Here is a 14,872-nt window from a genome sequence, read left to right as displayed (position 1 = left end):
ACTTTATATTTCATGCTCATGAAACTGCATTTGAGCAAACTTTCATGTTTTAAAAAAGATATACTTATGACCACAAAATCAATACCAAGTAATGTTAATAGTAATATCAAATAAAACTACAGAAATGTTTGAGAGAGACTTTGTTTACCACAGGTTTTTATTGACAGGGATGAAGCCATCATTTCTGGAGCACTTGGTCAATACAGCTGAGATGATCCCCTTAATGTAAACAGTTAAAAAAAGATCCATACTGTATATTAATATTGATTCACAGTATGACTTTCAAAGTGTGTTGGAATCTTATGATGGCAGTAAAAAAAATGAAACTGTGAAAAGTTAAATGAATAGAACCCATCTAATGCATCCCTAATAACATTATGCACACTTAATATCAATTACAAACATTATTACACAACTTTTTGAAACACATGATTGTTATGAGTCAGTCACAGCATTATGTGTTGAAATATGTGTGCATAATGACTCCTACAGTGTGAAAATGACCGCTTTTCTCATTTTCTACTTGACTGTGCCAATTTAATGTTTCTCTATGGTCTTTATTCCTGCTCACACAATAAAATCATATCTATTCAAATCAGTTTTTCATGTCCATTTATAAAGCTATTTGGCAAAATCCCACACAATATGATGCATAATCACATCTTTATCACAAAATGCTGGTCACCATTGTCATTATTTTGGTTAAATACATCAGCCCATCTTTATTATAGATGTGTTATACACATTTGTTAATATACATTTAAAGATGTAGGCAAAAACAACGGCAAAAAATCTCTTGACTTAGATTTATAAATAATGTTATATGATCTCATTCATTCATTCATTCATTCATTTTCTTTTCGCCCTTCCAACCGCAACCCATCTCTGGGATATATATATATATATTCATTCATTCATTCATTCACTCATTATTTATTTATTTACTTATAATAATATAAATTCAATTTAATAGCTATTTTCTGTTTCACTAGAAAATATGATGATGATATTTTACTCCTTATTCAAGATTTAAGATAAGTCTTTTGTGTCTACAGAATGTGTCTGTAAAGTTTCAGCTCAAAACACCCATCAGATTAATTATTATACTTTTCAGAATATTGTAATTGTCTGCTTTGAACTGTTTCTGCAAGGCAAATGTGACAGGATGCACGTTAATATCCACTGCTTTATGGATAATATACAAAATAAACTCGATTTAACATCCACAAACCGGGATTAAAGCGACTTTTTTATAATTGTATTGACATGCAGCTGTGGGCTAAAGTTAAGACGGTAAAAATCGCTGTAAATCATTGCAAACATGTACTGTTTTATTAATGATTTAAACTTGTAAAACTCGCTCTTGATCACATTTGATCATGATTGATGATCACAGAGAGCTGAACAGATCTTTTAATCCCAGCTGCTTTGTGCATGTCCTGTATTGTTGATATGATTTTACGTGTTACTACTGAGACGTGTTATTAAGCGGCTGTCAATTAATTTGGTGGGTGGGGAAACCACACTCCTACGTCACATTGTGGTGGGCTTCAAAATGGGACTGATTTGGATCCTATTTTAACGTCAGGAAATATTTTTAAAAAAGAGACTTATTGTCTTTATATCTCTCCAGTATGACAGTGGACACGCTATACCTACACACAGTTCTGTCCAAACAGCACCCAAAAGATGATTTTCATTATATGTGCCCTTTAATAAGATGATTTGATGTTACATATACTTATGTTTTTTACTTGTATCAATTTCGAGCAGTTGTGCAGCTTAATTTTCATTCATTTCCTTTGAGTTAGTCTCTGATTTATCAGGGGTCGCCACAGTGGATTGAACCACCTGTGCAGCTTAATATTAAACAGAATTATTTTTATCAGAATTATTTGAAAAATATAAAGTTCAAAATAGCATGAATAAACATTCTGAAGCAAAAATTCCCCATGCTCACATTTGTAGGGTGTAGTGAACACTGTGTAAAAATCCTGTAATTCCGAACACAGTTCATGATTTAAGCTCTCGTATATTGAGCTGGTTAGAAGTCCTGCAGATGGGTACCCACGAGTGAACTTAATATTTAATGTAACAGGTGGAATAATTATTCACATGTCATTTGCAGTTCGGGTGCGGGTCGGTAACAAACAGCCTTGGCCGGAATGTGGGTCCAGTATTTAATCAGTGTGCAGCATTGTAGGCAATTGCACATCAACTGATGGACAGCGAGCACTCGACTCTATGCTCTTATCATAACTTGAATAAAAATTCATCATGTCACTGCTACCGGTCTCTTTCCTGCATTACACTTAAGCTTTGATGCTACTTTACCTTGTAGCGTGTTGTACGGTTTTAAGAGGGACAAGTCACATTGATGATTATGTCATGCACATCTACGACTCATGTGGGTGTGGTTTGGGTCACCGTGTGTATGTCAAACGGGTAGGGTCGGGTATGGAATGATATTAGTGCTGCTGTCGGTTGACGGGTCAGGTGTTATTTAAATAATTGCGGGTGGGGGTTTACCTATAAGAACCCAAGCAGGACTCTGCAGCGTGGTGCGAGGACAGGAACTGAGAACCATTGATATAACGACCCATTGATTACTTATTCAAATTATAAATTATTACTAAATGCCCTTGCAGTGGCAAATAGATTTTGTTTTAGAATTAATTTGATTACATTAATGTTTGATTTAAGATTTACAAGATATTTTTAAAAGTTTCAAATAAAAGGAATACTGCTATAATGAACACCTCAGTTGTCCATATACCAGAACCTTTAAAAAAAAAAAGAAATGAATCCATTGTTGAATGTTGCTCATAAGAATGTGATTAGTCATGATTATCACAGAAAAAGCATGTGATAGTGAGTAATCTTTTTTTATGTTAATAAAATGAACAGTAATCAAATTCATACCAGTATCAATCCCCACATGAGAAATCTTGTGATTATTTGCCTGTGTTGGTCCCTGTAATGCAGCAGAATTTTCCCTGCCTGGAACAGAGCAAAAGCAGCATGAGCCAGATGCAATACAGCAAGACAATTATTAGATGCGATTCCTGAAAGCACTGCAGAACAAAAATAGTTTGAATGAAGCATGTGACTGCACTGCTGATACTGATACTGTAAGAAAAGGGGTGGAGAGAATCGCTGATGCTGCTTTGAAGATCAATAAAACACAAAGAAATATGAAAAGAAAACTTTTAAAAGATGTACTGCATATGAAAACACAAGTCTATCGACTCACCTGAAGACCTAAAAAAGCCATCAATATGGAGTTGATGCTTCCCAGAACACCCTCAGGGTCAAAGGGCATCGTAGTCAAGTATAAAACCTATGGAGAAAAACCACAAAATGAGTTGCATCAATGAGTGCTAGTAAAGTACAGTAGAAAAGTATGACCAAATATGTTCTTCAGAAAAACAAATAAAATTTTAATGGTGTCCTGGATCACATTAGAGGATTTTAGACATTTACTGACAAGACTTAAATGACCCAAAAAATGAATCTGAATGAGAAATATTACAAATTTAGATCATAAACGAATATGTATTGTCTTTCTATATAGAGGTTCTATACCTTGCTACAGATTGGCTACTTTTAATTAATATTAAAATAAATTAAATATATTATTATATTATGATATTTAAATTATTTGAATATAATTTAAAACTTTTTTAATATAATGATAAAAATAACTCTTCAAAACACTCAACTGCTTTCTTATGATTTTAGTAACTATAACTTTGACTTTTCATTCAGTTGGTGGTCTCATTTTATTTGTAACACTGTATGCTATGATATGGCCTTGCTTTTTACTACAAAAACCTCATTTTCACCCATGAGTAACATGGTAACAATGTAAACAATAATGCTAGATCTTTAAAAGAAACGGTGACGTAAACAAATGAATAACCGTATCCAGTGAAGGTCTGCAGCTGGATCCCTCCTCATATTATGAATAGAAGTCAATGGGGCCTATCTTTGCTGGACATTATTTGTATGGAACTTTCCCTTTTTTTTGTATGGAAGTTTCAACAGCGTACATACATGGAGCTCAGTCAAAAACTGTTAAGTCCTGGATTTTAGCTTTTGATATAGTCAAATCCTTTGTTTCTTCCTTCTAATGTTCAGCTTTTCTGTTTATATGTACTCTATGTATCTCATGATGTAATAGTTATTTACTTGTACTTACCTAACTTCGACTCTGTATTTGGCTTTACATTATTCTGTCTTTTCTTTTCTTTCTGTTTGTTGCTTGGGGCATTTTTTTTATTGGCGTGTGATTTCACAAATTAAACCCTGACCACATCTAATAAGCTTGCTCGGTACAACTTACACAGATTTAGCTAAAAAGCATTCTTTATAAGCTTACAATAAAAAAAAACTAGCTACAATCGCTGCTTGAGGGTCCCCCCCTCCTCAGAAAAAAAAACTAAAAAAAAAAAACTTCAGGTTGACACAAATCACAGGATTCGCCCCATTGACCTCAGAAAATACCGAAAATCCATATTTGTCTAGAAGAATCACATCCCTGAATGATGATCCGCACTGCAGAAGATACAGTTGTGCTTCTTTTTAAAAGAGCCCCTATTATGGGTTTTTGAAAATGACCTTCCATTTAGTGTGTAACACAGCTTTTGGTGAATGAAAACATCCAGCTGAGGTTAAAAATCTTAAAGTGCAGCATGTTTAAAACTATTGATTCTTCAGCAAAATAGTTGACTCCGAGTCGAATAAAGGAATCAAGTTGGGTTAGGACCTTTTGTTTGATAGCATCGACGTCGATACGATTCATCACCAAATATGTACTTCCAGTGTGTCCAAAATGTGCACTCACTTTCCCTCCATACACTAGCAAAAGCGCGGGGGATCACGGGACTGATCATGACACGAAGATGACGATTACTAAAGAGCATAGAATCACCAAGAGGCAACACTCTAGTGCGATTTGGGAAATAGCCACTAGATGCCGCTAGTGTCATGTGGCAGTCATTTTGGAATGAAAATTCCAACAGAACAACAGCATATTGTAACCGTACGTTCACACCGAAAGCGGCGAGAGCGTCAAAGTAGCCGGAAGTCATTCATTTTCAATGAGAGCCGGCGGCGATAGGCGACGATAAGCGGCGAGGAGCAGCGCGGCGCGTCTTCGCCGGCGTGAGCGTCGAGGAGAGTTGAAATGAAGTCAACTTTATGGTAATGAGCTATGACGCGTTTCGGCGGCAAGCAATCAGAATGAAGACGTCCACTGCTTGATAGCAGTTCAGGGAACACAGACCTGTGAACTTTGGTTCCGACCACAGTTGTTCCCAAGGGTTTGATTATTGCGGTCGCCGGATTTCCAATTATTTACAATGTTTTCTTACAGGAACATACATTAAATAAGTCACTGGCGAGTTACTGATGTTCATTAATGTTATATAAATTTATCTTTAAAAAGCGGGAATCTCACGCGATGTGACAGTACAAAACAGTACTGCTGCTTCAGGATATTTCAGACATACGGACACATATTGAATAAATAGAGCAAAGCCACACCACACGCAACTTGATATTCCATTGTTATATGAATTTGATAAAAAAGTGCGCAACATTTTCACGCTAAAAACATGCCTTATGCAGGAATGTAACTGATATGCTGCAACGGCTCCTTTAAATATGAGATCAATGTAGCGAGTTTTGACGCTCTCGCCGCCGGAGCTGAAGGCAGTCAGCGTTGTCGCCAGGGCGGCCAGAGCGACCTTGGACGCTCTCGCCGCTTTCGGTGTGAACGTACGGTAAGTCTGTAAAATAAACTATTAAAGCGCTGATGATTGTGATAGTAAGTGTTGTATCATCATCTTTCAAGTAGTATCTCAGCTTTAATGCGCTTATTAAATAAACGAAAAACAAAGCAGCTGCTTGCCATCGCAACCGCAATAAGATCAAATGGACGGCCAATCGCTTTCACTCCAAAATGGTGGAATCGCTGGTCTGTTGCTGGGCGCTGCTGTTGCAATGGAACTTTCCATTGAGTGTCGCCTCTTGGTGATTCTAAGCTCTTTGCGATCACTAACAGATGGAGACTCGGCTGCTGGGAACAAAGAGTTAAAGTTCATTTTCACAACAATACCACAGTATAGACAATCTAGTGCTGTGTTTGTTCCTGTCATTTTTCTGACGATTGATACAATAACCTACGCTGCAGAGTGGGATTCGTCGATCGTTTGCCATTGAAGGAGCAGCAGAGACTATGGAACTTTGTCAGACTTTGACAGGGACTTTGTCAGTAACCTTTACAGTTCATATGGACCGGTTTCTTCTTCCTCCGGATTATAACATGTAAATGTCATTAAAACTGTTGCCTCGTTTTGTTTAGTTTGCTAAATATGTGTTTATTTGTGTGTTATACGTTGTAATCGCCCTGCGCTGCTTGTAATCACGTATCTATTATAGATCAGTGCTTGTACAGTATCTCTCAGGTTAAATCTGTATGGGGCTGTTCACCTGTAGTGTCCAAAACTACATTAAACACATGTTGTGTGCTTCTTCCTTTACATATTTAAATGCGTTTCTAAACTGGCGACCCTCTGCTGTTTGCCTTTGCTATGGCCACCATCAGCTGTTCCTACACATACCTGCCGCGTTCAATTTTCAAAATAGTTCAACTTTTGCCACTGTGTGAAATAATACTGAATCTGTGTCGTTGTTATTACTTGTGGTTAGGTTTAAGAGGAGAGTAATATGTTGGTGTTTAACTACATTAGGCTCTCACATACTTTCTGCAACTTCATACTGTAGCAGTGGTGGGCATTTCTGTCTGTCTCGTGCTGATTGCAGCCGACCAATCGCAGACTGGGTAATCGGTCCAATCAGCACATTAGCTTTGCGCCATGGAGGGGTTTGGGAACAAATAAATCACTGAACGATTCATATGGGATTTGCTGGGATAATTAGGTAAAAATAAATGCATAGTATAAGACAAAAGTTTTTTTGACCTTGCACGCATATCAGTATGTTATTGGAGACCCTTAAACCAAAATATGACCTTTTTAAATGTAAAATAGAGGCTCTTCGATGAGTAAACATGCATGAGTAAACAAATGCATGAGTAAACAATTCCTCATTAAATGAATGCCACTGTCATACATATTTAAGCTTTGATCTTTAATTAAGAACTTTTTAAGGGTTTAATTCACAAAAAAAAAAAGCTGTGAATTTAAGACCTTTTAAGACTTTAAATACCTCAGAAACCATGTAAAATATTTAAAATAGCCTAAACCAACGTTGTGAGCCCAGCCCTAGTGTTTACCCGTGATGAAGGTGTCTGGTAAATATGATTATCTTTGAGCAGCCAGCGATCGATGTAACCCGCAGCTCCACCGGTGCAGTTCTGGTACTGGCCAAAGTCCCCAATGCCCCCTGGACCCAAATAACCACTGCAGGAGAGAGAAGCCAAAAGCATAAATAGCAATTTCCACACAAGACGTGCATCATGAATAGCAAACAGATAGGCGTGAGTCATTCTTTTCAAAATGCTCTCATTTGCATATTCATTTTCATTTACATGGCATACATCCATCCAATACAACTGACTAATAAGGTTACATTAAACCATGTAAATTGCAATGTTTAAAAGATTTCTTTTGTTTTTTCCATTTTGATATTTTACCAATGCTTTTTAACAATATGTTTTGCATTAGGCTGTCAAATCTATTCTTTCTAATATGGCATTGCTGATATCTATGCAAATGTCCTATAATTTTAACAAGACAGAGAAACAGTCGTTTCTGCAGAAGGTTCCCTTTGTAATTGCAAATAAGGTAAGGAATATGGGAATAGACAGCTCTGAAAATATGATGCATTCATATCATGAATAAGACTGTACTAACGTTGGGCAGCCAGGCACTGGGAGGAGGAAGGTCAAACACAGCCAGACCGTCTCGAGGATAATCACACACAACCATGCGGGCCAGTAGAGGCAGATATCATGCACCCAATACCAGCATGTTTCCTGGGAATGACAAGACGATGCAAAACTGAAATAATTACAATTACAATTATTATTATTATTATTATTATTATAGTAGTAGTGGTAGTACTGGTAGTAATAGTATTAGTAGTAGTAGTAGTACAGGTTATGGTTATGCAGTCAGTAAAGCAAAAATAAGCAAAAAATAAATATGCTGAAAAAAATTTATAATATTTTTTTGATATATTAATATTTAACATTAATATCCAACATTTTTTGGAAAAATCACAATTAATTTTATTTAATATGTCTCAATCAATAGTATAAGATTTAGTTTTGAAAAACATTATATTTAAATTTAAAAAGCTTAAAATGCAAATAGTTTCAGCAAGCAGACTAACACTTCTGTGCTAGATGGCTGCACAATATTTGAAAAGATACTGCAATATTTAGATTTTAACCAATACATTTTTCAATATGAATATGACTTCAGATGACTTGAATAGCTCTTTTTGTGAAGAATTTGTAATTTTAGATTGATTGGAGTGATTTTCATTGGGAAGTGTATCATATAAAATATTCTAATAAATGTACATAAAACATAATAATACAGCACAGTTAAGTCAGAACATAAAAATAAAACTGTGAAGAGTCTTCATCATATATATAATGAAACACAATAAATCTTTGTTAAAGTTAAAAATGTTATAATTCCTTGTGCTCAAATGCTTTAAAAAAGTATAGCTGACCCAAAACTGAAAATTCAGTCAACATTTAGTCACAAAACTGTTTAGCCCTTTTCACACATACAGACCTTTCTAGAAAATTACCAACAATTTTCCTGAAAAGGTCTGTATGTGTGAACAGGCCCTTTTTGAAAATATCGGTAAATTAGTTCCGGCAATTTTCCGGCAAGAGAAGTTGTAACATTACCAGTAATTTGCCAGAATGCTGCTCTGTGTGAATGCAGAAGGAAAATTGCTAGAAAGAGCGAGTTCACATCTAGAATGTGCTAATGTGAGATGTCTACTTTAGCCAATCAGAACACATCCACTCGGTTTATGAAAACAAAAGCCTTTGAACACTTTTCCAGACACATGTAGCTGCTAGATGTTAGTCAGATAACTTTTCTATGTTCCTTCCTAATACCAACTGTGTAAAAGATAATTGATAAAATGCTTATGATAAACCGTCATTTACCTTCAAGCTCTGTTTCAGTTGCATGAATGCGTGTGCACACGAAGGAACACGCGCATATTATATACATAAACATTTAGCTTTGATTCGCGTTTCTGCTTTTAGATGTCTCATAAAGCAGCTGCATGAATGTTAAAGCTTTAAACAAAAGAGAACCATCAAGAAAAGACCAACCCCTTCTTTGTTTACAAACACAAGCGCAGGCATTAAGAGCTCATTTCTGGTTAATGATGTCCGAATTTACCAGTATTTGGAATGGATGTGTGAATGGTTTTTTCCGGAAAAATTACAGAATGCCCGTGCCTGTTTGAACACCTTTTTTATGAATTTACCGGTAAAGTTTTATTTTGGGATGAACTATCTATTTAAACTTGCTTAAAATGCTCACACAGTCACAGACCTTAAAAAGTATGCAAATGATACACTTTCAATGTATTATAGTTATACTTTGCAAACACATCAACTCTAATCCAGACATTGACCATGCAGCGATGCATACATCGTGATGTCTGCACTGATTTTATGCACTGAAATTATTCATTTGTTACAATGTACTTAATGTGTAAATGCATGTTTTTACATAGTACTTATGATTGATTAACTAACTGCATGTATTTACATCTGTAATTAATTGCTGTATCTACATTTGTAACTACTACCTTGACTATCCTTTACACATTAACCCAAACTTAAACCTACCCATACAGCCAAACCGGTCTTTAACCCTACCCCTATATCATATCAAGAGCTCCAGAATTGTACTACAAACCATTATGAACACAGTAAGTACATAGTGTTTATATTTATTTATACAAGCATATAGTAGTTAAGACCATCTAATATAAACTAGGACTGTATATTTTTACAAATGAAGGGATCAAATATTTTGTTATTCAATAAAATGGTCAAATCCTGTAAAACACATACGGATAACGTGACTTACACTTGACAGGTTGGTAAGTCGGTCTGGGGACACAACAAGATCCAAAGCAGCGACGATGAGATACGTAAAGCCCAGACGCTGTAATACACCAGGAATACGCAGAGAATCCCAAGACACTGCACAGAAACATGGACACATGCATAAAACATTTAAATGCTATATTACATTTATCTTTACCATCTTCAACTTGACATTCATTAAAGTTGACGTGAATTGCTGTGAAATGCACATTTTTAAAATTCGATGTTTGACATGATCTCAACTGAAACATGAAGACAGGGCGGGACATATGTTAGCCCCTCCCATTTAAAAAAACAGCCAATAGCATTTCATTTTTTATAACAGGTCTGCCAGTGGGAGTTGTTAAGATCAAGCACACTAAGTGAAATGCAAATGAAAAGCATTTTGAATGGGGGTGGGAGATCAGATACTAGACAGCATTTGATTGGTCGTTCATTCATCGAGGTGGAAGTGCACAAACTTCTAAATCTCCTAAATGTAAATTTTGTCACTGCTTTTGAGCTCACTGGCTTATAGATGCTGTATCCTTAAGACTAATAGAGTAATACTAACATCTAAAAATATATATTTTAATTTCACTGGGCCTTTTAAAAACAATCAAAAGAGAAAAACAATGTAAAGAATTTACTAAAATATTCTGACATAATTAGATTAAAATATTGGGCTGGAATTTACCATCAAATCAAAACATTAAAGATATCATTGCTGGGACATAAATGGTTGGAAACTCTTTCTTTTTTGTTGCTTACCATTGCTAGCTGGAGGAAAATGGTATTTTACTAGTGGAAAAATGCTATATTTGGTTACACATCATTGTATTGGATTGAAACACCACACAAATAAGTATAAAAGTTAACAATAAACATTAAAAATTAATCATAATCAAATAGAATGGTAATTATGATGTAAACATTCAGTGCTCAGCATAACAGAGTACACCCCATTTTTAAAATGAATATTTGCATCCATTTCTTAGTGAATATAGGCAATGTATTTTGGTGCATTTAAACAAAACTGATTTATTAAACGGATATATTTATTAAAATAATATTTTTGTCATTGAATATCTTCTAAATAGCTAAAATATTGAAAACAAAATACAAACTTACTTCAACTTAATTTTATACATTTTTTGTTTCTCTTGAGTTCTACTCCTTAACATTTTTTATTTAACATTTTTTCCTATAAAATTTGGTTGTAAACATTTTGGACTGTCATCACAAGTTATTTTGTTAGATTAGGTCCAGATTTGGCTTCAGTAATCTAATGCATATGCACAAACAGGGCTGGACATTAACTTTTTTGATCACCAGCCACTGTGGCTAGTAGTTTTCCAACTAAACTAGCCACTTGCCATTTTTACTAGTCACAATTTTATTGTTGGGAAAATATATTTTATATGCATAAATTTGACTTTGGCCAGCTAAAATTACTTGATTTAGATTTTGAATTATCTCCACATGCCTTCTCATTCATTTCACTTTTTGTGAGTTCAATAAGCATGAGCAAATGGGTCATGGTTTAATTTTAATACAATTAGTTTTTAATTAACATAATTTTCAGAGCTCAAAATGAAGGATATACCAAATTTATCTCTGACCACATGTTGTGTTTTTAGGCACAGTTGCTTCACGCAAGGAAATGGGAGCGCGCGCTAGTTTTAAACAGTCGCGCGCATCACCTCAGTGATTATCCTCTCATTCAGTATTTGCCTGCTTTCTATTGCTCGCACGAACACATTTTTTTATTTATTTATTTTTTATTTTATTTTTTTGTCAGTCGTGTTGCTTCTCAATACTAAGATCACCTTTGCAAGCATATTTCACCATATTTATTGTCAAACCCTGCTTTTAAAAATTAAAAAAAATATTTTCAACCAGCCAAAGTGGCTAGTTGGAGTGTCTGTCTTAATCTACTCGCATTTGGCAGGTTGGAGGGAGTTAATGTCAAGCCCTGTGCACAAATATAATATTGTAAAGCATCCTAAAGAATATATTCATTTAAATGAGAAATTTGTGAATATGTTGAGCAGTCTAATGTTGTGTTCACACCAGATGCGCAACACACAGATAAATTAACAAATTAATGCAAATATTTATAGGACTCTATTGGATACAGAATTTTGGTACCAATCTGTACTGACATTTTAAAAACATCAATTTTCCACTCACTTTTAAGTGCTGTTGAGCACGTTCTTAAACAATGCTGACTTGCCACTGTGTTCACATGCTCAACAGAAATTATTGTGATTGGCCGTGAATGTAATCAGTTCACCGCTGTGACACAGATACAGGGACACTGGAGCAGTTTAAAGCTGATCAAAGAATATCAGTCGATTTATTAGTGGATCGTTTGTATGTCAGATCATAAACAGACCAGCTGATCTTTGCAGCTTTAAACGCCTCCAGTGTCTGTATCTGTGTCTGCACTCAGTAAACAGCGGTGAACTGATGAGCTTCACAGCCAATCAGTCATTTCTTTTAAGCAAGTAAACACATTGGCAAATCAGCTTTGTTCAAGAACACAATCAACAGTGCTTAAAAATGAATGCGAAATGGACGTTTTAAAAATTTCATTGATTAGTACCAAAATCCCGTATCATGACATGTGTGCTTACTGTACCCAAAAAAAAAAAAAAAAAAAACTAATGGGAAATCAGGTTTGATACTGTTGAGTTACCTGACAGTATTCAGTTTTTAAAATAAGGCAGAATTGATTCATGATTACAGGGAATCACTGTTTTGTATATTCCATGACAAAAAGGAAGAAAACTGTGTTACCACTCACAGGGTCCTTGGCAATAGTTAGGATTGATGATGATGACTCCGATAAGGAAGAGTTGTAAGCTCCTCCAGAAAACCTTCCACAGAAGATGAGTGCGTTTGACACCCCTGCGCAATGAACCGCTCAGGGACAAACCAATGGATGTACCCATAATGAACACAAACCTGTGAAGAGGAACGCAAGACAAAAGGGGAGACTTAAAAAAATACATCTCTCTTTTAGGAAGTGACAGTTTCTGGCCCGATTTCCAACACAAAGATTAAGCATCATCCACAAATGTAATCAAGTAAAAGCAGGTTCCTCTTCAAAGACAGTAGCAGTCATTTGTCTGCAGTCTTTCTTGTGTTATGAACTCATTCAGCATCTCTTTCAAATAAAATGCACTGTCTTCTTCACTAAAGTCATCCAGAGGTGTACATGCTATATGTTTTTAATATGCGTTCAAATTTTCATAACATACAGTATACACCACAGAACTCTTTACAGTATGCTTTGTATTAAAATCTGCAATATAGCCATTTTAAAGGGCTAGTTCACCCAAAACTTAAAGGTCTATTCATTAATCACAGTATTTTTTGGCTAAATTAAAGGTTCACAATCATGTTGTTTCAAATTCATTTATTATTTATTCTTTTGTGGAACACCAAAGGAGACTTTTTGGAGCATAAGAATGTCACAGCTCTTAATACACAATGCCAATTCAGATAATGCAAAGTTATGAAAGAGAGTAATGCTGCAAATGATTTCATGAGAATAAAAAGCCTTAATTTCAGGACTAAGCCATGATTTAGCTTCAAATGATTGCTATCAATTAAGTTTTATATATTATTTCTTTTGCTGTTTTAAAAGATACAGTAGATGTCATTAGGCATTTTTCCTTTCCTTTTTTTAATGGGACACCACCTTCTATGGCTATAATCACAGCGAGAGCCAGACCATTCAAAAATAAATCTAAATTAAATGCTGAATATTTTTTCCTAAACACTTCTTTGCTGAAAGTACAACTTTTATTCATCAAGGATGCATTCAGTTGATTTAAAATAAGCTCAACATCATACACATGGTTATAAAATACTTCTGTTTCAAGTAAATGATGCCAATACGAAATTTCTAGTCATCAAAAGCATTTTGAAATAAAGTATCCAGAACATTATTTTAGACAAGGAAACTGTTGTCTAAATGGACAATAATAAGATGTATGTTTTAAACACCAAGGGCCCTATCATACACCTAGTGCAATAAGGCGCAAAAATGTGTTTTGCGCGATTTGTTGCTATTTTCAGACCAGCACAACCCTAATTTTCACATTTTGCGCCACATTGTTTAAAGAGCAAATCCATTAGCGGACTCATGGGTGTTCCTGTCTAATAAAGGAGGTGTGTTAAGACGCATTGTTGACGCGTTTCTATTTTCATAAAAACAAGTTTAGATTTGTGCATGCATCCCCATGTTTTTTGACCACACTTCATTGTTATTGTTCTTTTATTTGTTTGCAGGAAATTAGAACTGAATTTAGAAATCGTTTTGAAACAAATCTTTGTGCTTAACAAAATTAAATATGAAAGGTTATGGATGTCTTCAGTGGAGTGAGTACAACACAGTTTCCTTATCCACAAAAGTAAATGAATAAAGTAGAGTTAAAATAAATTGAAAGTAAAGAGGGTGAATGGAGGAGACTCGTTCTTTATCCTCGCTACAAATGGTCTGTTTAACAGTTTTCTCGCTAGTGAAGCATTCAGTTTTTCCACTTACAAAGTCCGCCATGTAAATAGCAAATGTGCCATCGCGTGATGCATCTGACTCTTAAAGAGAATGGGAGATGAGCCTATAATTGGTTTAATGCACGTTATACTCAATACACACCCATAACTCATTAAAAGAATAAGCACAACCCTGTTAGACCATACACCATGGCGCAAAGCGTATTTTTCCATCCTTAAAATAGCAAAAGTGTCTGTTTTTGGCCC

General features: G+C 35.2%; 1 protein-coding gene across 4 annotated transcripts in view; it reads right to left on the bottom strand.

Annotated features, from left to right (window-relative positions):
• hgsnat (heparan-alpha-glucosaminide N-acetyltransferase) overlaps positions 1 to 14,872 on the bottom strand; it is a 38,654-nt gene that overhangs the window by 6,803 nt on the left and 16,979 nt on the right. For all 4 annotated transcript variants that reach the window (XR_015476446.1, XM_087237020.1, XM_087237021.1 and 1 more), the window contains exons 10-16: positions 12,909 to 13,069; positions 10,101 to 10,216; positions 7,881 to 8,002; positions 7,301 to 7,427; positions 3,254 to 3,340; positions 2,923 to 3,000; positions 149 to 219 (exon numbers count right to left, since the gene is read on the bottom strand). Coding sequence is in view for 3 of the 4 variants with exons in the window: in XM_087237020.1 (XP_087093146.1) it covers positions 149 to 219; positions 2,923 to 3,000; positions 3,254 to 3,340; positions 7,301 to 7,427; positions 7,881 to 8,002; positions 10,101 to 10,216; positions 12,909 to 13,069 (762 nt within the window). In the remaining variant the exon portion in view is untranslated. The remainder of the gene's footprint in view (positions 1 to 148; positions 220 to 2,922; positions 3,001 to 3,253; positions 3,341 to 7,300; positions 7,428 to 7,880; positions 8,003 to 10,100; positions 10,217 to 12,908; positions 13,070 to 14,872) is intronic.

This window comes from Danio rerio, chromosome 1 (genome assembly GCF_052040795.2).
Source record: "Danio rerio strain M-AB ecotype USA chromosome 1, GRCz13ab, whole genome shotgun sequence".
NCBI classification, from domain to species: Eukaryota; Metazoa; Chordata; class Actinopteri; order Cypriniformes; family Danionidae; genus Danio; species Danio rerio.
The sequence above is the reverse complement of the archived record's forward strand: the minus strand, read 5'-3'. Positions and strand labels throughout refer to the sequence as shown.